The 24973-nt window shown below is 33.3% G+C and overlaps 4 protein-coding genes across 4 annotated transcripts; 1 reads left to right on the top strand and 3 right to left on the bottom strand.

The window, feature by feature from the left end:
• Nucleotides 1-428: 428 nt before the first annotated feature.
• On the bottom strand, nt 429-5294 carry HELRODRAFT_106294 (hypothetical protein; the record flags this gene model as incomplete). The annotated part of the gene is made up of 12 exons (XM_009017823.1): nt 5161-5294; nt 4834-4995; nt 4599-4709; nt 4050-4226; nt 2657-2753; nt 2394-2519; nt 2022-2280; nt 1633-1773; nt 1187-1434; nt 967-1050; nt 687-824; nt 429-555 (listed from the first exon to the last, which is right to left on the bottom strand). Exons 1-12 carry the CDS (start codon nt 5195-5197, stop codon nt 429-431), a joined length of 1707 nt encoding a protein of 568 aa, XP_009016071.1. The 5' UTR covers nt 5198-5294.
• Nucleotides 5295-6221: 927 nt separating this feature from the next.
• On the bottom strand, nt 6222-8594 carry HELRODRAFT_188460 (hypothetical protein; the record flags this gene model as incomplete). Its single annotated transcript, XM_009017822.1, has 7 exons — nt 8555-8594; nt 7920-8121; nt 7680-7739; nt 7449-7584; nt 7127-7215; nt 6784-6923; nt 6222-6469 (listed from the first exon to the last, which is right to left on the bottom strand). Coding segments are annotated over exons 1-7 (885 nt in total), but the record flags the coding sequence as incomplete, so codon positions are not given.
• Nucleotides 8595-9354: 760 nt separating this feature from the next.
• On the top strand, nt 9355-12253 carry HELRODRAFT_188459 (hypothetical protein). Its single transcript, XM_009017821.1, has 6 exons — nt 9355-9596; nt 10099-10219; nt 10749-10851; nt 11058-11345; nt 11451-11662; nt 11934-12253. Exons 1-6 carry the CDS (start codon nt 9444-9446, stop codon nt 12020-12022), a joined length of 966 nt encoding a protein of 321 aa, XP_009016069.1. The 5' UTR covers nt 9355-9443; the 3' UTR covers nt 12023-12253.
• Nucleotides 12254-12267: 14 nt separating this feature from the next.
• Nucleotides 12268-21360, bottom strand: HELRODRAFT_188458 (hypothetical protein). The gene is made up of 18 exons (XM_009017820.1): nt 21145-21360; nt 20650-20726; nt 20455-20555; nt 20168-20276; nt 18419-18495; nt 17834-17959; nt 17434-17611; nt 17292-17333; nt 16895-17159; nt 16578-16636; nt 16259-16367; nt 15890-16154; nt 15534-15782; nt 15149-15254; nt 14765-14964; nt 14452-14629; nt 14018-14355; nt 12268-13932 (listed from the first exon to the last, which is right to left on the bottom strand). Exons 2-18 carry the CDS (start codon nt 20663-20665, stop codon nt 12571-12573), a joined length of 3780 nt encoding a protein of 1259 aa, XP_009016068.1. The 5' UTR covers nt 20666-20726; nt 21145-21360; the 3' UTR covers nt 12268-12570.
• Between the last annotated feature and the right edge of the window lie 3613 nt (nt 21361-24973).

Raw genomic sequence — 24973 nt, 5'->3', positions numbered from 1 at the left:
TATTTATAACATTGAAAGAATATTTCTAAACATAGAAAACACAATTTAATGGAGAGATGCACCGAATAATGAATGAATTTAGTCAAGGACCAAACATCATACAACCCACAATTTTGAAAAATTTTCCTTTTTTTACGGTAAAAAACAAGTTATTGAAAAAAGCATGTTTATCCAACAATTAATTCATTATTGAGATAATATTGAACCTCTTGTCTAAATTCAGATGTTTTAAAAAGCAATGATGGCCAAAAATAAATTTTCCACTAACAATAATAATCAACAACTATTGTTCTGGAATCCCAAAAAAGTTATAATTTAAACGAAAAATTGCAGTATTCGGTGCATATCTCTACAATATGATAAGACAAACTGACTGATCGATTGATAGTGAATGCACCACCACAGCAATGATGACAAGGGTACTGTGGTTATTTGATGCTGTGAGAGTTGTGCGTGTTGGCAGATGAGGGAACAACACCAATAGGACCAATCTCAGCAGAGCACTTGTGGTAGAACTTTTCCAATTTTGACAAAATATGCTTGCCATATGAATACCTGGTTAGATGGTAGAAGTTTGATAATATATAAAACATCAAACCATAACCATAAAATTATCAACAGAGAAGAGAATAAACATTCTAAAACAAATTAAACCAAAAAATGAATAAGTTGAAAGAAATAAAAACCTCTTGAGAAGAGGCACATGTGGTCTTATCCTTTGCAGTAGCAACTTCCTCTGCGGTGGTTCAGCAATGTCGATCATCTTCTGCACTACGTAATTAGCATACTGGTCTTTCATCATCAAATACAGAGCTGTCTGCGGACTGAAGGTTATATACAACATAAAATAACATAATGGGTTATCTAAACATCATAATCAAAAACCAGCATAACAAATGAATTCATTGTTTTAACGAGTATATACATTTTTTAATAATGAGTAAAATATGAAAGCAAAAAACTAACCTATCAGAAATGGCACAGACTTCCTCGATGATTGCAGCCCTATCCTCGCTGGATGAGTGAGTCACACACTTCTCGACGACGTTACTGCGGAGACAAATGATAATTTATTTACAGTCAAACAAGTCTATCATAACACTTTCATTGATAGAAATCTGGTGATTAGGTCAATAAAAATTTCTCAGTTTAAATAAGCAAACTAATTAATCACAACTGAGCCAACCTAGCAAATTTATGCGTACTCATTGTACTGATCTTCCCCTTCAAAAGATTGATAATTTTTGACTTTTCCTCTGCAGTGCCACGTTCGAGGACATGTTGTATCACATAATTTCCATACTGGTCATGTACCAGGATTTCTGTTTCATTAAGTAGTTCATCAAGGATTGGCTTTATCTGTTCAGTAGTACAGTGCTCCAGTATACGCTGGATCACTCGACAGCCATACGGATGCATGGCAAGGTGAATAGTCTGGTTTAAGATACAAGTGATGTCAATGATCATAATGAAATTCACAATTATTTTTTAAATCATTAATAAACATTTTTTTAAATGTCCTTTAACGAGGATGTCACAAAAAAGCAACTAAGACAACGATAACACTACATAAAAAAAACTGACAAAACAACAACAAACAACCAGAAACTGTGAAGAACTCCTGCAACTTACCACTGGTCCTTTGAAGGCATCAGTGATGAAATCAAGATGTACTGGATTGATGGTTTCAATGCACTTCTGCACTACATGGTTCCCATTCTGATCCTTCACACACTTCTCTATGTGCCCATCCAATTCCTTCACTATTTCCACCTGCATTTCAAAATAAGTAGGAGCTTCATATTTTGCCTTTGCTGATGTTACTGACAAATTATTAAAAAAAACGCTTTACATCACACCACTCAACAGCAGTTTCAAAGAGAGAACGTGTAGAATATATGTAGGCAGAGAAATTTTGCTTTTCAAATGCACGGATCAGACCAATTGACAAACAATACACATCAACTACAGAATATAAAATGAAATCATGGACATCATATCTCAAAACTTACAACACTAACTTGCATGTCAGGTGGTATAGACTCAAGGGCTTTTTGAATAACTCTGCATCCATACATGTGAAGTGCAAGGGTCAGTACATGACCTTTGACCTTTAGGGCGAGTGTTTGTCTGTTGTCAGGAGCACCATGTTCAAAAAACTTTTGAATGACATAGTTGCCAAAGACATCAGTCATGAGGTTGTAAGCGCAGTTGTTTATTTCACTGAAGACGAGGAACTTCTCTGCTTCTGTTGCATGCTCCAATTTCTGCTGGATGAACCTGCACGTGGCGTTTCAATCATTCTCTATTTTATCATTAACTTACAGCAAAGCATTATTATAAACTTAATTTATATTAAAAAACGAAAAAATGAAGCAGCTCATCAAACTGACCTTGACCCATGCTGATCCTTAGAGAACTCTACAATGTAATTCGTCAGATCCATCAGTTGTAAACTAGGCAACCTATTTGCCCGGAAGTCTTCAAGCAGCTGGCTTCTTCCACTCCCTCCTTCGACGCTTTGTGGGGAGGGTGAAATCATAACATTAAATATAGTAAGAATAGTAGATAATAAGAGCAGTTGATCAATGCGAGCAACCTTTTAACCAAGCAGTTCATCAAAATTAAAAAAATATCTTTTCAATGAACAAAAAACCTTTTGAGAAGAGTTTGGTTACCACTGCCCATGAGATTTGAATTCAGAAGCATGTTACTAAATGGAGTTGAAGTGACTTTAGGTTTTGCATCTGAAACTGTTAGATTATTCAATTCGATTATTCATCCATTTATTCATATGAGTTAATACATTCACTCTCTAATCATTTAAATTAATGCTACAGAACTTGGTAATAGACCATAATTTTTACAATATTCTATAAATTCTACCGAATGTTTGGCGCTAACATGTTAAAAACAAACTACAAACATGTTCACGCCAAACATTCGGTAGAATTTATAGAATATTTTAAAAATACATATATATATTAAGTTCTGTAGCATAAATATATATATATATATATATATATATATATAAATAATAAAAACAAATATATATATGTAACTATCACAAGAGCTATTAAATTTCAAAAAAATTGTATCATTAAAGCTATTGAAAACTAATCAGCAATCTCCAGTGGTTTGCTTCATTGTGAATCGAGACAAAGCATTCCATCTAGTCATCATATCAGCTTTCAAATACAACATAAATACAACCAGAAAAAAAACAATAATGGAATGATAATATATGAATAAACAAGCAACATTAAAAAGTTATTCAAATAAGGAATGATTTATAGATTGTCTTCAAATCAGATTCAATTGTGGATTTGCTTCATTGTGAATCAAGACAAAGCATTCCAGAAAGTCATCATTTAGATTTCAAATACAACATAAATACAAAAGAAAAAACAATAATGGAATAAAAACATACCGGCAACATTTAAAAAGTAATTTAAGTAAGAACATATTATTGAACTGTTTTCTAATCAGATTCTATTGAGGATTTGCTTCATTATAAATCAAGACAAAGCATTCCAGAAAGTCATCATTAGATATCAAATACAACCAGAAAAAAACAATAATGGAATGACAATATACAAATAAACATGCAACATTTAAAGTTATTTAAATAAGGAAAGATTTTTAAATTGTTTTCTAATCAGATTCTATTGAGGATTTGCTTCATTGCAATTCAAGACAAAGCATTCCAGAGAGTCATCATTTAGATATTATAATTGTATGCTTCTCATTCATTTAATTCATAATAATAAAAATTATACAAATATTAATATACATATAAACATAGATAAACCCACAAAAACCACATTAAAATTAGGTAACAATTTAATTTAAATATTAATCAGATGTAACTGGATGTATGCTTTATTGTTATAATATAATCAAGACAAAGTATACCATCATATCATCAAACTAGTTTTTAAAGAGTAGAGACAACTATAATTAGTATGAAAAAATTATAATATACTAATAAAACTACTATAATAAAATAATACAATTAAAATTAGCAAAAATTTGCAACAAGCACCAACCATTCAAGCCCAGATTATTACCGACAGACTGAATATAAGGCATATGGTATACATTCTGCTGGTCCAGGGAGGCACCTCTGTTGGCACCTAGTTGGTACCCTCCAGCTACAGCTGATTTATCGTCTGCTGCTGCAGTTGTCGTCGTCGTTATTTCATGCCTATTATCTGACAACAAGCCTGTATTTATGGGAGTTGATGTGTGAATGTCTGTGAGTTGTATGCCTTTTGTATGTGTGAAATAAAATTTCATGTGCTTTTTAACAAAAATTTGGCTGCATGAATAAATTTGTAAAACCTTTTCATATACACATTTTCAATGATACAGAAGATAATTTTAGAACAATTTAATTGAAGGATGGTAAGTCTGAAAATTGGGATTTCACTGAAAAATTTGTGTATTTAAGATCTGATAAATTTTTGCCAACATGTTTAAGCAGCAAAGAAAACATGCTCATCATTGAAATAGATAGAAAGTGATATAAAATAATATTAATAATATTTAGGATTTTATAACAAGTAATGGAATGTAATTAAAAACATCAAGAATACCATTGTTAGGTTGAAATGGATCAGTGGTGTTTGGGATAGAGTTGAACCAGGTTTGTGGACGGGGGTTGAAAACTGTTGAACTCGGCTGGGCTGGCGTGAACAATCCTGAACCTTTAGAAAAAGAAATATATTTTTTGTGTACAACAACACTTGAAATTAACTACATGACGCAATATAGAACGAAAAAGTAATCAAAACGACAGACAACAGCATGAAGATAATTAATGAAACCAACTATTTGTCTGATTTGGAGCAGGAGTAGCTGTGTTGACCATGAGGGGTCCAGGTGAGACGAGTCGAACGAGAGGTCCCAAACCCCTGCCACCACTAACCAGCAACTGTCCCGACTGATCATAATATGCAGGAGTCAACAGTTGATAACCATGCTGACCATTTCCTATGAAAAATGGAAAGCCTAAGAGATATATTAAACTGAAATGTTTTTATATTTATTGACCATTAGTAGCTGGGTAATATCAATGATTATTTAGGAATAATAAATAGCAAGTAGAAACATAAGCAACTATATAAACACACACACCACAAACACAGGCCAACGAACCTGGAGGTAAAGACATAACACTGGCAGTATCAGACATCTGTTGGGGTGTGATGGGTCTCGCAGATTGGGTCCTGGCAGACTGAGGTGTCGTTTGATACTTGCCTGCTGGCAGGTTGTTTTGAGGCTGAGGAAGAGGAGGGTTGTTTTGAGAGGGGTAGACTGGCCAATGACCAGGCACGTTGTAGTAAGAGGGAGGGACCATCGGCCCTGATGATGTTTGCAGTTTATTCTTCATTACACGTGTCAACAAAAAGTAATAAACAGCAATGTTTGTATAAACTCAATCATTAGTCATTTAACCAGTAAACAGCTGTTACAGGCCAAACAAAAAAAGATAAATACAACACAGACAACATACACGGACTCAAATACAAGAGCACCAACAAACCAGTAATAGGCATGCCAACAAATTGATCTTGAGAATTAACCATGCAGGGAGGAGGATGCATGTAAGTCACACCTATAAAAGTTAAATGGAGAGAATAAAAAAAATTATAAAGGCAATTTGTAGCTTAATTTATAACTAATGTCTAGTATTGGTAACATTATGATAACAAAATTATATAATCAGTGATTGAAAACAAGTAAATTAATTGAGAAAATACAAAAGTAATTCACCCAGCATCTGATCAGAAGAGAAGTACTGTTGGTGTGGCAGAAGGGTCACTGGAGTTTGCTGCTGCCTCATCTGCATCAGCTGCTCAAGCAAAATTAAATTTTTCAATTCTTTATTAGATAATTTTAAAAGCAAATATCCTTCATTTATTTTGTGTAAGAGATAAATGTGTTGCACACTTGAAATAATTTTACATCACACACACAGACCTGTTGCTGCTGAGTAAAATCAACATAATTAGAGCCAGGAGATGATGGAATAATTTGATGGTCCCCTGCAGCAACAAACTGAGGAAAGCCAGTAGTTGTGGAAGGATCATACTCTTCCCCATTCTGAACACCTGCAACTTGATTAACAAACTCACCATTTTCATCTAAATCATTCTGCTGCTGCTGTTGTTGCTGCTGCTGTTGTCGAAGAAGTTCCTGCTGTTGCTGTTGATTAGATAGCAATAAACTCTCCGGGTGGAAGTTTGAAAGAAGTGGCAACGACATTTGAGGATGCTGCTGAAATTGTGACATTGGGAATCCAAGATTATGAGATGGGTTGATGAATGGATGATCGAACAGATGATCCGACATTCCTGGCTGCTTTGACTGGCCGCCTGAATTAGACAGGGGGATAATCGTTGAAGTGAGATCACTGCTTGCTGGTGAGTGCATCTGGTTGGATAACTGAGACCCTGATTGGAGTCTGCGAAGTAATAATTCAAAGTTGAAAAGTTAAACTGTTTCTGCAATTAAAAGCATTTTTAATGAAATGAGACATGATATTGGACAATGTTTAATAACATCCTGTACTACAAGAGTATTGTAACTTATCGCTTAGCGAGTGCCTCTGAAGCAATCATGCAACTGGTGCTCTATAAATTGTCTACTATTATTATTACCAAATAATAACAAGTAAGCAGCTTGGAGATGGCTCATATAGTGAACAAAATGATTATAATATTCTTAAAAAATTATAAAATCAAAACCTAAAAAACAATATTCCATAAAATTACAAACCTGTACAACTTATTCTCCAATCCATTGCTGATGTTGCCATTGATTCCACAGTCAGTAGTTGAATCTGGATTTGTTTCTTCAAACCCAGCAGCAACACTGTTCAATAGCAACTTGGATCGATCCCCGTCGTTTACACTGGCCTGTGGAAACATATGCAGATCGTTAAATAATAAAATAATTAATTAAGTATTGAGGATTAATAATTAAGGATAATAATTAAAATAATTAAGGATAGACATAAATAACACTTTTACAAAATAACGAAAAATGAAATAATATTGTTGTTAAATATATAACAAAATTAACATATAAAAAATGCTCATAAGCCAAAACATCCACTGACATATCTGTTGGACAGACCACGTTCAACAAGTTCTCTGTGAGGTGATGCACCTAGCACATATTCAGCCATATTTACTCCTAACGTGTCACCTGAATAATTTTTGAATAATTTTTAAGTATTTTGAAAAACCGTGCCATGCCTAATCGAATGACACAAACAATTATAAAAAATATTACAACAATAACAAATAAAAATTCTAATTTCACCAAGCTTTTCTTTTTAGAAGGAATATTTTGTAAATTAATAAGCATATTTATAACAGCAGACAAGACAACACAGTGCAATGGCAAGCAACTTACAAACCACTGCCACAAAAACAGACCTGTATTTCCACTCCAGTTGTCTTCCTTATTGCTGAGCCACAGGCTGTTGGTATCCATGTTACCAAACATGATGTTGCTGCCAGATGCCGACACGTCACTAGAGCCTGATGGCTTCTTCCACACTCTATCCTGGCTCTTAAAATTAAAATGTTTTTCATGATCATTTTAAAATAACTGAATAAATGAAATAAAACTGACAAATTTAATTAAATTTAATATTTTTTACAAACATTATCTTTTTCAAATGTGAGCCTGTGAAATTCCTTCTCTAATTCAGACACTGTTAGCACCTATGTTGATCATACAAAACAAATACATCTAAATTTATTGAAAATAGCCAAAAGATGATCAAATTGTCATTAATATTTTTGCTATTAGAAATTATTAATATTTTTAACATATAATACATTAAATAAATGCTTATAAAGCATTGTAATTAACACAACACTCATAACAGACACAGAACTGACCTCACTGTATGGAAGAGAACTTTGATTATGGTTAGCACCTGGGCCCCATCTACTTTTCACAAAATCTAAATTAGTTTCTTGGTTATTCTGATGTAAATTTAAGGAATCATGTATTATAGATGAATCACCATTAATGTCATCATTGGTATTTCTTGAAAACATCGCTCGTGGTCGTGGGTTTTCCCAGCCTGATTCTTTCATTCTTTTTTCCAGGGCATAAATGGAATAAAAAGAGTTAAATTCAACGCAACGCAACATTATTTAAAAAAGTTAAGTTTTAAAAAATAGTTGACAACCTGACATTTAAAAATTAACAAATTTTCTTTATAAATACTAATAAATAACAAATAAAAACCAGCCACAAATCAAATGCTGCCAAAAAAAACTTGACCAACTCAACTCTTTGTTACCCTTTGTCAGGTAATTGAATTGAAATCAGCTCGCAAAGTTTAATAACCACAAATCTTATTACACCTATAAACAAGTTTTTGCCGTATACACGGTTGGCGGGAGATGCTTAACTAACTTTACCAAGCTTTTCGAAGAAACCACACGTGCAAGAAAGGAACAGTCGTTTTGAAATTAAATTAATTTAGTGAACAAAGAGCAAAACGTCAACAAAAAAATAAACTAACGTGGATGGCATCGGATTACTTATCGCATTAATTTTTTCTGGAAACTATACAAAGCCATTGATAAAGTAGGGATGTGAAGTAAAATGGTTCAGTGATTATACCATTGATAACCTTCCTAATGATTTTAATTGAAATCCACTTAATAATTTACCTATTTTATTTTTCATTGCTCGTAGTCTTTTACCAAAATTGAATGACATATACTATTCATATACCATTTTAGGCATAAATTAGACAATTAAATGATAATACCTCTCTATATAAATTAAAATACTGTGTGATTTAAATTACTAAATAGTTAAACAAAAATAAATTATCATTGTAATCATTTCCTAAAACAAAATTGGGAAGTTAAACGTTAAAGTTTTGATATATATTTAATTCCATATATATATATATATATATATATATATATATATATATGGAATATATATATATATATATATATATGGAATATATATATATGGAATATATATATATATATATATATATATAATGCGTTTCTGTATTACATTGCAAAGACTGAAATTGTAATTTACCAGAAATTAATGATGATAATTAAAAGTAATCATTCAAGTATAAATGAAATAAATTGACATTAGTGAAACTTTAGTAAAATTCATTCTATACACAAAAGTAAAACATTATACACATTAGTTATTATTTTGATGTTTCATGTTTTATGTGTGTCTTATAGTTCAATTGCATGGATATATATCAGTGCTCAATTGTTCAATTGATAATGGATTCCACGTTTAAAATATTGTGGCGGTAGTTAGAAATTTCCCCACAGTAACATTTCAATTCAAAAATTGAAACTTTAAAAATACAAATACAATTCTTCAAAGGAACTTTTTTTTATTACTATATTTTAAAAAAATTTCCAGAAATGAATGTTTTTGAACAGCTCGAGTCAATCTACACAAATGCCAAACTTGATCTGGACAAGTTGGTAAACCACCAAGAAGCTATGGACCCACAAACTGTCCAATCTGTGACTTCATCTCTTCAAAAAATGTCCGACGACATCAAAGAATTGAAGGTTAGTAAAGTGCTTTTGACAGTTTATCATAATTTAAATTAAAAATTATTTAAATTATGTTAACTTTTTTGGTTCTATTTGTCTGTGACTAGTGTAATCTGTAATGTAATGTAAGTAAACTGTAAAATAAAACTTTTATTATAAAAGTAAATAAATAATGTCTGTCTTTTATAAAGTATATAATAATATAATTTATAATTTTACATATTAAATTTTAATTATAATAATTAAATTATTTAATTATAATACTATGTATTTTATTTTCTCTTTCTACTCTAGTCTCTAGTGCTAGTCTAGAAAGTCTTTTAGTAGAGTTGTACCTCCAAATTGTTTAATTTAATTAAATAACTATTGGATTACTTAGTCTAAGATCTAGATGGTCAGTAATAAATAGTAAAACCTATATAAAGAAAAAAAAAATTAAATTAATATATTTTAAAAAAGTGTTCTACTTAATATTTAATACTCCATTTAAAATAATCATTAATTTTGTTTGAAAAAGATTAAAGCTGAAAAAAAATTAGCGGAAATTGAATTAGACAACAATTCCTATGAAATGTCACAAATGCAGGCGAGGAGTGCCCTAAATGTTAATAAAGAAAAGTTGATCCGCTTGTTGCCTGGTGATTTCTTTAATTAATTTTTTTTATTTTTCCTAATTATTATTAATTGCTTTTAATCAAATTAAGTTTCTATAGGTATAGATTGTTTAATTTTTATCTATTTTTTACATTTCTATGTTTTTCATCTTTTTTATTATAAAATATGTATATGATTGCGCTATACTTGAGTCTTGGTAAAAAGTTGCATTTTGATGGCAGTAACTGAATTTTTAATACCTTACTTATTTTTACACACACCATATAAGATAATATGCATGTAAGGATAATATGCATGTAGCAATGCATTTTCTATGCCATTTACAACAACAACAACAACACACGTTTAGACGGCATTTTACCCGAGATCGGGGGTTGCCGTTTGGCTACCTATGATGAAACCGAAATACCCCTCGACGCCATCCACATCTGTCACTCGCCTCAGTATCACGCAACCCCGCTTTCACCCTGTCCTTCTCCTTTCTATGCCATTTCAATGTCAAAATCAACTGTCCAATTTCAACTTTTGCTAACTATGTTCACCTAATTACAGAATTAAAAGACACCTTATTTAAAGATGATGATGATGGTGAAAAGGATGCTGGTGATTTAGAAGGACGAGAATCAGATTACTTTGAATCCTGTAAAGAAAATCAGTAAGTAATGAAAGTGACTGAGTAGAGTTTAGATAGACAAATAATTTATGTTAAAAACTTTGAAATAGTTTCTTTCATTGTAGAGTGGATTTGTTGGGTTACAATTTTTGTAAAATTTATTTAATATAACTCTGTAATTTTATGTTATTTGAGGTGCATTTACTAAGGGCATCATATCAGTTATTATTGCGTAAAATTCCTTCTAGGCCAGATGGAGCAGTTGTTACTGATGTACCCGAACATACTGATGATTTTGTAAACTTAGAAAACGCAGACGAGTTCATGAGGAAAATAAAGCAGGACATCTTGAGGGTAAGGAACAAGTACTGCACTCCAAGCAGTGATCTACCACCGTCTGCCGATCTGGACAAAAAATCAAAAGAGACGCTTTCCACAGAGCATCAAGAAACTATGAACAAAATGTCTGAACTAACATCCACCTTGTCGCTCGTTGACGGTAACGATCGTAACATCCCAGATGAGCTTTTTAAAAAGTCAGTTCTGCTACTAATGACTTTGTAATAACTTCCATCTTTCCATATCTTTCCAACCTCAATAAGTTGGCGCTAGAAATGATGGAGTTTTATTTTTATTTCAAGCAGACCAGTGGAACCCAAAGTTAGCATATTAAAGACCAGCTCCCTGAACAAGCAGATGAAATTCTCAAACCGACACACAACAAGAGTTCAATTCTCTGACAATTCAAATACCACTGTCAGCACCGCCGCCCATCACGAAGCAGCTGCTAATGGTGATTCACACTTTCAATATGGCGTCCAAAGTGTGAAGGACCCAAAGGCCAAACACAGGTTTGGCCAGTTTAAATCGATTAATTAAAAATTGAATTCGCTAATTAATCATTAATTGAATGAATGAATGAAGGAATGAATGAATGACAAAAGTGGTTACCGGCTGACAAGCAATTAAAGTTGTAGTATATAGTAACGACTACAACAACTAAGAGTAAGAGTGATGTTGAAATGAATCCATGCTAATATTACTAATGGTAGTATTGACTGCTCATATAATGGGAGGACAGCCAAAGTAATGCCCATAATGCCCGCAAATTTTTTTTTTCAGATTAGATTTTTCCCAGAAGCAAAATACAGAAACAACCTCTTTGTACCCAGATTATGAATCATATTTAAGAAGTTTTAATAAACCTAAATGATACACACGCACACACACTCACGCACACACACACTTGTACATACAGATACATTGACGCTTACGTTCATTATACAATTTTTACAAATTTGTAAAAATTACATTTATGTAATTTATTTCTATTCAATTTTCTCCATTTTTGTTGGTTCTTAATCTCGTACGTGTGTTTAAAAATGTGTAGCATTGTAATTTTGTTTTTACGAAATGTTATTTATTTATTTATTTATTAAATAAATAAACGAAACTAAATGAATACAACGGTGTAAAATTTTATTATTCGATTGTTAATAAAGTTGAATATTTTGTTCAAACCTCTATTTGCAATCACAAAAATGGAAGGTTTTTTCATCAACGACCACATATGCCCTTCGAAAATTACGTTTGAAATAAGAAGACAGGGGTAGAAATGATTAGTTATAGGAATTGGTTTGTATGTATTATACGCAATGGATCAATAATTAATTTTATTTATTCTGTTATTTCAAAATAAAAATCAAGCGACAACGTTTACAAATTGAAAAATAGATCCGGTCATCCATTAGTTGGCCACGTTTAAATGTCAGTCTCCCCGCCTCTGTGGTCATCATCTTCATACTCGTCATCGACATCGTCGTCGTCGCTTTCAACAGGAATCGGATTCTTACCGTGGCCTGAGACAACATTTTTAGAAGTGGTGACCACTGTTTTTGTGACGACAGTTCGCGAGACGCCGTCGCCACCTTTTGTTACCGTTTTCTTGACGGTCGTGTTCGTCTGCTTGGTTGGAGAATTCGCATTCAAGTCTGTAAACCTCGAAGGTTGGAATTCTTCTCCGTAACCGTTTTCGTCGACATCATCATCGTCGTCATCTTCGTCGTCGTCGTCATCATCTCCGGGAGGTCTAGAAAATGGAAGTGGAGGGGGATTGTTGTTGTTTCCAATGGGAGAGAGCATGTAAGATTCAACTGCTCGTTTAGTGCGTGCAGGCTGGTTGATGGCTGGTTTCGGTTGTGGGACAGGCTGTTTAGTTACAGTTGTCTTTGTTGTCGAAGTTGCTGTTGTTGTTTGCGGCCTGTAGTTGGTCTCACTTTTTTGGGGAGGTGGAGCTATCCGCTCTTGTGGCTGATTTTCTTCATCGTCATCTTCTTCCTCTTCGTCATCATCATCAGTTTCCTCTTCTTCTTCTTCGCTATCATCGTCAACTGGCGGAGAAGGTTGGGGTCTGGGTGCTTGTTTTTGTAGTTGCGATTGCTGCGGTTTGGGTTGTTGTGGTTGCTGCTGTTGTTGTTTTTGCTGCGGTTCAGTTCTTGAAGAGGCCACTGGAGATGGCTGTTGTTTGTTGGTGGTGATGGTTGTCACCGTTTTCACATTTGTTTTTCCGTTCATTCTCGGAGGTAACACAGGAATTTCCTCCTCTTCTTCCTCTTCTTCCTCGTCATCTTCTTCGCTTTCTTCAGATTCTGATGCTGGCCGCTGTGGCTTTTGTTGCTGCGGTTGTTGCTGCTTCGGCTGTTGCGGAACGGGGATTGGTGTTTTTTGTGTCGTTACAGTTGTTGTTGTTTTTGCCGTTTTAGTTACTACAGCTGGAGGCGGCGGTGGCAACGGCTCTTCATCACTTTCTTCTTCCTCCTCTTCTTCCTCTTCTTCAGAAGTTTCCTCTTCGGAAGATGGTTCTGCTTGTTGTTGTCTTGGTTGTTGCGGTTTTGCTTGTGGTTGCAGTGGCGCAGGAGGTTGTAACACGTTCTTAGAAGGCACTTGCTGTTTTTGTGGTTGTTGTGGCTGCTGTTGTGGCATTGGCTGATCTTCTTCGCTTTCTTCGTCTTCTTCCTCTGATTCCTCTTCCGAACTTGTTTCCGGAGCAGGAATTGATTTTTGAATATTTTTTTGTTGCTGCGGTTGTTGTTGTCTCTGTTGTTGTTGCTGCTGCTGCTGTTTCTGATATCGTAATGTTTTTATATAATAAAACAAAATAAAATGGAACAAACAAATATCTCAAGCGAAAAATTTAAAAAAAATTCACTTGTTGCTGAAGTTTCTGTTGCTGCTGCTGCTGCTGCTGTTGCTGCTGCTGTTTCATTTTATTATCGTCCTCGTCATCTTCATCGTCTTCTTCCTCGCTCTCCTCATCTTCACTTTCTTCTTCCTGTGGAGGCTGAGTTGGAAAATTATACTGAGGTTTTTTATTGGCACCAGCTTTCAGATTCAAAGGGTCTGATACTCTCTGATTGGCTGGTCTTGCCGAGGTTCGTTGCTGTTCTTGTTGCTGCTGTGGCGAAGTTGTGGTTGTTGTCGTAGTTGTCGTTATGGATTTGATGCGTTGAACTTCGTTGCTAATTATCTTCATGATGTTGTTGAAATCTTCAAAGAATTTTTTATTGTTCAAGCGTTTAAAGAATTCGAAGCATCCAATTTTGATCATTTTAAAAAAGAAGTATTAGATGAGTCTTTTATTACTTTTGTCAGGCTTTTGGTATTCCTTTGCCAGTTCGTAAGTCATGCCATTCCTATCACTGAAATTCTCAAGCAGGTTTGCACCGAGGATCTTCTCGACCATTGTTCTGTCTTCGTTCTCGGCGGCTATGATGAGGGCCGTCTTGCCGTCTGACATCTTTTTATCCAATTTCACATTTTTCTGCAAGTGCGTGAGGAAGAGGAAAGTGTTAAAGGTTTGATAAAACTGAGCGGAAACAAAACTGAAAATAAAGTTTTCAGTAATTAAAACAGTTCAATCAGGTACAAATAACGATAAACGACGGAATGTACTAACATGCAGCAGAAAATCAAAGATATGATATCGTTTGTTCATTATGGCTAGGGTAACGGGCGTGGCATTGTTGTAGCAGGGGCTTGGTTGTTCTATAGAGGCCCCTTGTGATACCAGATACTCGACCATTTTCAGGTTGCCCGTTCGACTGGCCTCCCCCAGTGGACTACTTCCGTTGGGACCCACTGAGTTTACATCGCCACCTTTTGAAGATTTTTTTTATTTCAATCAACGATACTGTTCCATCATTTTGTACTGTTTTAATTAACTAGCATGATTTAGAAGTATTTAATTGATTAATATAAAGAGAATCTATCTATTAAAAAAATAAAAACTTTTAGAATAAATAATAAATTCGTTTTTGAGTAAATTTAACAGATTGGCCACCTTGCTTCTGTAGCATTTTGATGATTTCCAGCATCTCGGGATCTGATATTTGAGCAGCTAGAGCAATGGGAGTCAATCCCTCACTCCTTATATCCCGGCTCCTCGCCTTTTAATAATAATAATAACAATTATTATTATTATTGCCATTTTTTTATTATTTTATACTTTTCATCATAACACCAAAAATATTGAACCGCATAAAATTTCCGCACGTACTTCGGATAAAAAGACGCATAGCGTGCATGAATTGAAAAGTTTTAAACTTTCGAAACATAGGCAAGTCACAAAATAATCTACTCTGCGTGCGTGTTTCTCAAAAATGAACAAACTTCAAGAAATATAAAGTTAACGATTGCCAACATCAATATCAAAAAATATAACATACCATATCGGCCTTAGCAGACATATTGAAAGCAGAAAACTTCTGATTGACATCAATGTTATCCTCACTGGCCAGCACCTCCTTCACTTGCTTCTTGTTGACAGAGAGGATGGCGTCGTAGAGACCCGTCAGGGAAAACATCTTCATCAGGTGGAAAGCATCCCCATTGGCCGATGCCAGCACAGCCGTCGATTCCACGTCACCGAATAATATCGCCATGTCAAGAGCTGTCATGCCAAACGTCTTCTCAACCTGCAGTTTTTGAAAGTTTTTTATTTTTCATTTTAATTTAATTCATTTTTTATTAAAGAATAATTCACTAAAATAATAACAAATGAACGAAAAGTCTGGTTAAGAACCTTATCAACTTCACAGCCAGCATCAATGATATATTTTAGAATTCTCGAGCACTTCTCTGATATGTTGACAATCTCCTGTTCGGCGTCAGCAGGTAGGTTGGGTCTTTGATCGTTGACGGGTACTGGCTTGGCCAAAGGAGCGCCCTGACCTTTGACCTGCTCTTTACCTTTTTTACTTCTTTTACCTCCACATGACAAGAGATTGTCGATCACACCATTCTGTTTTTTCTTTGTCTGACGCTTTTCCAGCTGGTCTCTTCGGTAGCTGGTATTTAAAAAAAATACATTTTAACAAATCAAACCCGATGTAGAATGAAAATGTGTAAAACATGCGAAGATAGAAAAGAATGGTTTGAAGTAAGTGATCACCTCCAAACAGCTTCTACTCTTTTCTTCATAGTTTCTTGGTCATCTTCACCATCGTTTGACCCGACTTCTGGCTCCATGTACCTGCTTCCTACTTCCATCATAAACTGACCTGTTTTGTGGAGATCGATTAATTGAATTTAAAACGAATATAGGAACATGCATTTGTATGTGCTGGTCTTTTTGTCTTTTTACAATTTAAAAAAGGAAATGTCTGTTATCGCCCACTCCGCCATCATCATTCATTCAATCATATCATCATCATCATTCAAAATCATCTCCACAGCCATCATCCTCAACATCATCAGCTTTACGTGCTGACCAATTCTTTCCAGCAGTTGTTCATCTTCCCTACCGCTTCGAAGTAAGGAACGGTGGGACCTTCAAATATGTTATTATGGTGGTGGTCATTTGATGGTGGTGGTTGTCATTCGATGATGATGATGATGATGATGATATAGGGTACATAATTGTGATGGAAATAAAACACAAATATCATAAATAAATAAATAAATATATATATATATATATATATATATATATATATAGTAGGCATTCTTTCACAATATAAATAACTATCGCACGCCAAAAATTGTTAAGTGAAGCAAAATCACAGAGCGCCAAAACTTTGCAACTAACCGAGCCCAATCTTTGAGGGCTATGTCCAAATTTCTTCGGTGCAATCCATAGTGGGCACTGGACATCCTCCCATTCTGAGTCAACCCCCTAATTTGAGACCACTTTCCAACCACAACAATATGAAGGGCCGAGTGGTTGAAATCGTTGACGGCGTTGGCGTCCGCTCTGTGGTCCAAGATCATGCGCACCAGTCTGTCGTTGCTGTAGCCAGCCACGAGGAGGAGGGCGTTCATGCCGAGCATGTTCTTCAAGTTGACGTCGATCCCTGTCCAATCAGTGGTGCGGTTCAGCATCGTCGTCGTCGTCGTCAACAAAACAAAAGGAAAGAAAAATTTATAAAAAGAAAAAAATCTTAATTAAATAAAAAAAGACAAAAAATAAATTTATAGGAACGCACCTGCTTGCAGCAGTTGATTGATGACATCAATATTCTTCGTTCCTGCGATAAATAAAGAAACATTCATCATCATCATCATCATTTTATTGTCAACATCATTATCATCATCGGGGTCATCATTGTTATAATTGGTGGTCATCACCTCCGAAAGCGTAGCCGAGCGCGGTACTTCCTTGCACGTCGACGGCATTCACGTTGGCTCCTTTCTTCAGCAGCAACTTCACAATTTCTTGGTGGCCGTGAAACGATGACGTCATAAGGGCTGTGGTCTTCAGGGCAGCAAATGTGTCATCAACGTGGGCACCATACGCCAGAAGCAGCTATCGGAAACATAACATTTCGTAGCAAGCAACCTTGCGATTATTTTCTCAACAATCAGTTTTAATGTTGCAGCATCAACTAACTCATCTTGTATAACAGTAGTCATTGCTGCATTAAGATCGTCGCTACGACCTAATTTATTGGACAAGATATGGCAACACAACTACATAAACGCGCACACACACACACACACACACACACACACACAAACAAACACGCACCTTAACAGCTTCGATTTTGTTGAGGGCAGCTGCCAATGATAGAGGAGTCATGTCGACATGTTGTTGGTCCACGTCCTCACTGAACTTTTCATTCACATCCACTCCAGACTCCAGAGCCGACCTTATCTGTATGTGTATGTATGTGTACGTGTATGTATGTGTACGTGTGTATGAATACGTGCGTGTGAATTAGTTCGTGTGCTGTGCATCTACCTATAAAGTCTAAACATAAAACAAACCTGTGATTTTTCATGTGATTTCATACAAAAAAATCATGTGTGTATCTGCTTGTATGTGTTTTATTTTAACGTATTTGGGTGGCTGTTTGTAAGCTTATATATGCGTATAAATAAATTTAAAATGTGTTTCTAACATTGCGTACGTACGTGCGTGTTTAATGTGCGTGTGTGTTGTATCTGTGTGTGTGAATGTGTGTGTATCTGTGTGTGTGCGTGTATCTATGTATCAATGTGTGTGTGTGTGTGTGTGTGTGTGTGTGTGTGTGTGTGTGTGTGTGTGTGTGTGTGTGTGTGTGTGTGTGTGTGTGTGTGTGTGTGTGTGTGTATGCAAATGAAGTAAACAAACCGCATTGACGTCATCCTTGACGATGCCATCATGCATTCTCGTCAGTTCATCTTCGTACTCATCTCCATCGCTATCGTCTGCACATTCGCGGGAAATTTTTTTTTTATTTATTTTTATAACATTATTGTTTATATTGTTTAGTAATTGTTGTTATTTTATTATTATTATTGTTATTTTATTTTTATTTTTATTTTCATTATTTTATTTATTTCTATTATTATTTATATCATTTATTATTATCATTTTAAGTGGCACAGCCCCTCGCCAAACAAATCCAGAAAAATAAAAAATCAAGTTAAAATAAAAAATATATCAGATTGAGTTAGCAAAAACAAAGTCATCGGAATTGAACTAAACATAGACACGTGAACCTGTAAGAAGGTATGCAAGAACCAAAAAAGATGATTAGAATAAATCGTTGGGTGACAAACAAAACTTATTGTGATTCAACAAGCAAAATGGATTCAACTATACGGGGACACAGATCAAGTAGAAATTTGAAATTGGGTGGCCCTGGCCAGTTGATATAAATATTTAACATTAATTTCATTTCATATTATTTCTGGCAACGATACGTTCGTTTACTCGCTCATTCATTCATTCATTCATTCGTTCGTTCATTCATTCATTCATTCGTTCATTCATTCATTCATTCATTCAATCATTCATTCATCTGTAAACATTCATTCCACCAAATGATTGATTGATTGTGTGTGTTTGTGTGTGTGTGTGTGTGTGTGTGTGCGTGCGTGCGTGTGTGTGTTGTTTTGCATTAATATTTGTAATTGGGGTCTTAATCATAAGATGAATGTTTAATCGCAATATTAAAAAATAATTATTTTATAAAATGGTGAATAATAATAATAACAAATGACTGACTCGAGTAGGTCAACATTCAAATTGTTACTCTTTCACATTTTACTTCCTTCAGAAACGATTTTGTTTGTTTGCATTTATTTAACACTCTATTCACTCAATTGTTCTCCCTCTTTCTTCTCTCTCTCTCTCTCTCTCTCTTGCTTTTTCCTTCTCTCTTCTTTGGCTTTCTCTCTTTCTCTCCTCTCTCTCTTTCTTTCTCTCTCACTCTGGCTCCTTCTCTATCTTTTTTATTCGTTTTTTTACTTTTTCAATCTTTCGATTTTTCAATTTTTATCGATCCCTCTACTCTCCCGCCCATTTCTACAGACGAGATACATTCCATCTACATCGATCTGTCCATTTATATACCATCTTACGCATTCTTTAACTTTTTTCTCTCTCTGTCTCTTCCCAATTCTTTCCCAAATCATTTTATAACCTTACTTTTTTCTAATGTACCCTGAATCGCACGAACACACGCATGCAAACATGTATACATACACGCACGTGTACAACTGCGCGTAAGAAATAAATAAATAAATATATATACACACACACACAAACATGTTAATTATAGCTACAGTACACAACACACGCAAATACGCATACATATATAAGCACACACACACGCACGCACACAGACACAAATTCTATCTTATTCGCACGTGCTCACACAACAACCATATAATGTTTAATACTGTAAGCAGAGAACACACAATGAAGAAATTAGAAATTTTTAAGGACTTAGAAATGAAGAAACATGCAGAAAAACGCACGGAGACGTTGAATGAAAAGTTTTCATGTGTAAAATTTTAGTATTAGGTTCTATGCTTTCTGCTACTCTATATACGTGATGTTTAGTCGTTAATGTTATTGCTGCTGTCAATGTACTTGTTGTGAGTTTTATTGTTGTGTCGTTATTGTCATTAAAGTTGTTGATGTTATTGTTGCTGATGTTATATAAATTATTCTTATTGTTACTCTTACTGGCGTTGTTGAACTGAAGTAATTGTCATTGCAGTGATGGTGTGACGAGCTCGTATAAAAACGCTGTCAGCCTGCTGAATGTTAATGACCCTAACTTGCATAAAACATCTGTAATTTGCATATTTAACAGGTCATTTGCATATTGCAGCTATAATTAACGTATTTCACTGGTACTATGTGCTTAATCTCACCTTTAAAATGGTCTTGTGTTGGATACGTTTAATGACATTTTTGCGTGTAAGGAGTGCATAGACATTTGATTTTGCGTTAAAATAACCAAGAACCATATTATCTTTTAGTGAATTAATTAATAATTTCATTTAATTAATTTATTAATTAATCAATAAAAATTAAATAACTCCAATCACAAACATACACAGACACACCTTGTCCATAAGCCATGATATGGTGATGGCTGGTTTTTTTTCTACCAGACGAAATTACTTACTGACCACTTGAAATGCTGGGAATATTTATAAAAAATGATTACATTCTGTTTAAAATTTTGATTTCTATTATTACAAATATAATGAAACAATTTTTAAAAATTAAATAAATTTTCTACCAGCTGATCGCATGAATTAATTTAATTATTATTCTTTTTAAATACTAAAAAATGATTTTTTACGATCTTGAAAAAAGAACTGGCCAGCTAGACTTCTGATTAACATGATGAATGAGATATGTATTCAGTACTGTATACAATACAATTACCACTAATCAATTTGTACTGTGTTGTGTATGTATTTATTGTACTTATTACATTATATTATATTATAGTTTCTATGAAAAATCGAAATACTATCAATTTTAATTTCGAATGGATATAGATTATAGAATCTAGATGAAATAAAAAATTTATGAAAATTTTTTAAAACTACCTTTAGCTAGTGGAGTTTTGTGGCTGTTTATAATGTTGAATTTGTAAATTAAAATAATGTATTTGAAAATATTTTTCTAAATCCTTTACAAAAGAACGCCGATGATAAAGAATAAACTCATAGTAACATCTTCAATGATAAACAAGTAGCAGTGGTATTTCGTTTAATTTAAACGTACCTTTATAAACTGTTGCATACTTTACTATAATTAAACATATACAAAACATTCAAATACACATTAACAAACACATACATACAGATACTTACATACATATAACAAATACATACATACATATACATACATACACACATACATATACATATATACATGCATGCATGCATAAATACATACATACATACATACATACATACATACATACATACATACATACATACATACATACATACATACACACACACACACACACACACACACACACACACACACACACATACATACATACATACATACATACATACATACATACATACATACACACATACACACATACATACACACATACATATAATAAATACATATAACACATACATACATAAACCATACATACACATACTTACCTACGTACGTACATACATACATACATAACACACATATAAACAACAACAATATATTATATCGCACAAGGCCTGTGATGTATACATTCAATACAGGTAAAGCATAACAGGTAAGCTTATACACGTGATGCTTTATTAACCAATCATCTTGAGAGATGAGCTTCTTTTTAAACTTTTTAAGGATTTAATTTTCGGCCGGTAAAATGCGGAATTTTTTGTGTGGTAGTAACAAGTGAAGACATATCTTGATGCGAAAATTCGTAATATTTATTTTGAAATAAAACTCTGTGTATATTAAATACTTCAAATTAACTAAGACGGATGAAGTACCTTAATTCATGTCGTTGTTATTGCACTGTAACCACGTTCGAATGCTGCTTGTGCAACTTTAAAGTTACCCTATAGTGAAGAGTGATTGGGTGTGTGTTTGTATTTCTACGTATGTGCGTGTATATAAATACAAAAACACAAACAACTCATTTCAAAAATTTGAAAAAATTTTTGTTTGCAAAATCGAATAATATCAACCATTAAAAGAAAAACATTTGTCACAGAGATTATGGTTGTATGGTTGTTTATTTGTAAAGTAAAATACATAGTTTAGTTAGATAAAATGTTCAATAACAACAATTAATGAGTTTAAACATCATAAATGGTCTATATATCAGTCTAGTTACATTTATATATATATATATATATATATATATACACATATATATATATTTACAATATTCTACCGAATGATTGGCGTTAATATGTTTGTAGTTCGTTTTTTCGATTTTTCTCATTGAAGTTTTTTGGTGAACGTTTAGTTTATTATTAAAATTATTGGTGAACGTTTAGTTTATTATTAAAATTATGGTCTATTACCAACATATATATATATATATATATATATATATATATATATATATATAAATTCAAATACGTATAATATTTTGAAAAATTCTAAAATATAGATCTAGAACATTCTGTAGGATCAAAAAAATGATTGAGTGAAGAAAGATCGAAGAAAATTTCACGAAGAAAATGATGTTTTATTAATTTTTCGCGATATATATATATATATATATATATGTTTATATAAATGTTTATATATGATACATATACGTGTATCAATATTCTTGTATTTGCGATATCATTTTGTATAAAAATAAAATACGCATACCAGAACTTCGTTTGCGTTTTTCAAAGCGTTTTTGTGTAACGGTGTGTGTGTGTGTGTTTGTGTGTGTGTGTGTGTGTGTGTGTGTGTGTGTGTGTGTGTGTGTGTGTGTGTGTGTGTGTGTGTGTGTGTGTGTGTGGCGTTTGTGTGTGTGTATCACATTACGATTATTTTCAATGTAAATAAACGACTAACTAACTAACTAACACATAAAATAAGTAAGGTAAGGTTACGGTTAATTCTCATTATACCAATTGACTATGATGAATTTAAGCCTTAAGGCAAAACCCTAGGACAGTGCCTACAATGCAATTGAAAACACATTATAAATGCGGGAGATATGTATGAAAAAGAGTGCACATAAGCAACGACCAATGAGATTGTGAGCACAATGTCAAAACATAATGTAAGAAATTTTAAAAAATACGGAACTGTAAAATTTTATTATTTTAAATTATTTATATTAAAATAATAAAATAAAATAAATAATTTTTATTAAAACAATAAAAATGGAAAAAAAATCTTATTGGCCATTTATATCATCAAATAATTAAACGTTGAAATGAAATAATGAAAATACCAAATAATTAACAAATGCAATTTTTTTCATTAATCTAGTAAAAATGCCGCAGAAACAATTTTTAATATTTAGAAGTGGTTATGATTTACGCGTGCTTTAGCTGTTCGAATATGTCCAAAATGAAACATCTATTTTCGCGCGACGTAGTTCCTTTTTTGAAAAAGACGATTTATTGTAAAATGAATCAGGCAATAATATTAAATCGTTTAAATTTTAACAAGCTATATTGTCTCACTAGAAATCGTAGAATAACTAGGCAGTAGTTAAGGTTTAATGATCTGTTGCATCTGGAAATGTTTTGCGAAAACTGCGGGGAAGAAATGTACGAGGTTATTATTCATTTAGTTAATAAAGTTGACCAAGTCATTTGGCGATGTCCAAAAAAAATTGTCAAATGAGGACAAGTATTCGAAAGGATTCATTTTTTTAAAATAGTAAATTAGAGATGTCAAAAACGATACAAATTCTTTATTGTTGGGCATGGAAAATGCCTGTATATTTGACAACAAGGGAGGTTGGCATAAATAAAAATACTGTCGTGGACTGGTACAATTTTTGCCGGGACGTTTGCATAGACCGTTGTATTGATAATTTTGCACAGATTGAGGGTCCCGGAACAATTGTAGAAATAGATGAAACTAAAATTCTGAAGGCAAAATATTATAGAGGAAGAAACAACAGATAGATGGGTGTTTGTAGGAAACAACGAGGGACAAGAATATGTTTTGCAGAGGAGGTACAGGCACGAGACTCACAAACTCTGATCCCTCTAATTCAAAAATGGATTGCTCCTGGGACAACAATAGTCTCTGATGAGTGGTGTGCGTTTTATTTATGCAATTTTTTTTATAATAATCTTTATTAGTACATTTTTTTATATTATTTAATGTAAAAAAAAATACAGATTTTGAGATGGTAAAAGAGAATAAAATGTATACAATCTTTTTGTCCAAAAATTTAATTTATATAAATACTAATTTATATTGCCCCCTGCAATCGATTAATTGATATTTATATTCGTGACATTAACATTTCGATGGCTCTATATATTTTTAAAGTCTATTTAAATTTTAAATTGACACTTCGATGGCTCCGTATTTTCGTTCATTCATTAACTTACAGCTGTGTTGCATTCCCTTTTTCAGTTATCTCATTGGTCGTTGTTTATGTGCCTTCTCTTTTTCATACATATCTCCCGCATTTATAATGTGTTTTCAATTGCATTGTAGGCACTGTCCTAGGATTTTGCCGAATTTAATAATAATAATAATAACAACAGTGACAATAAGAATTATAATAACAACAATAACATTAATAATCAATAGCATTGTTATTCTCATCATGATACTAACCGTCATCATTAAATCCAGAGATAGTAAAAACAACAACAACAACGGCAGAACAACAATGAAACAAAACATTCATCACATTACCACATACATTATTATTAATGTAAAAAATCGTCAAAAACAGCATCAACAACATCAACAACAATATTCAACAGTATT

The sequence above is a fragment of the Helobdella robusta genome (genome assembly GCF_000326865.2).
Source record: "Helobdella robusta unplaced genomic scaffold HELROscaffold_2, whole genome shotgun sequence".
In the NCBI taxonomy this organism is placed as follows: domain Eukaryota; kingdom Metazoa; phylum Annelida; class Clitellata; order Rhynchobdellida; family Glossiphoniidae; genus Helobdella; species Helobdella robusta.
The sequence above is the reverse complement of the archived record's forward strand: the minus strand, read 5'-3'. Positions and strand labels throughout refer to the sequence as shown.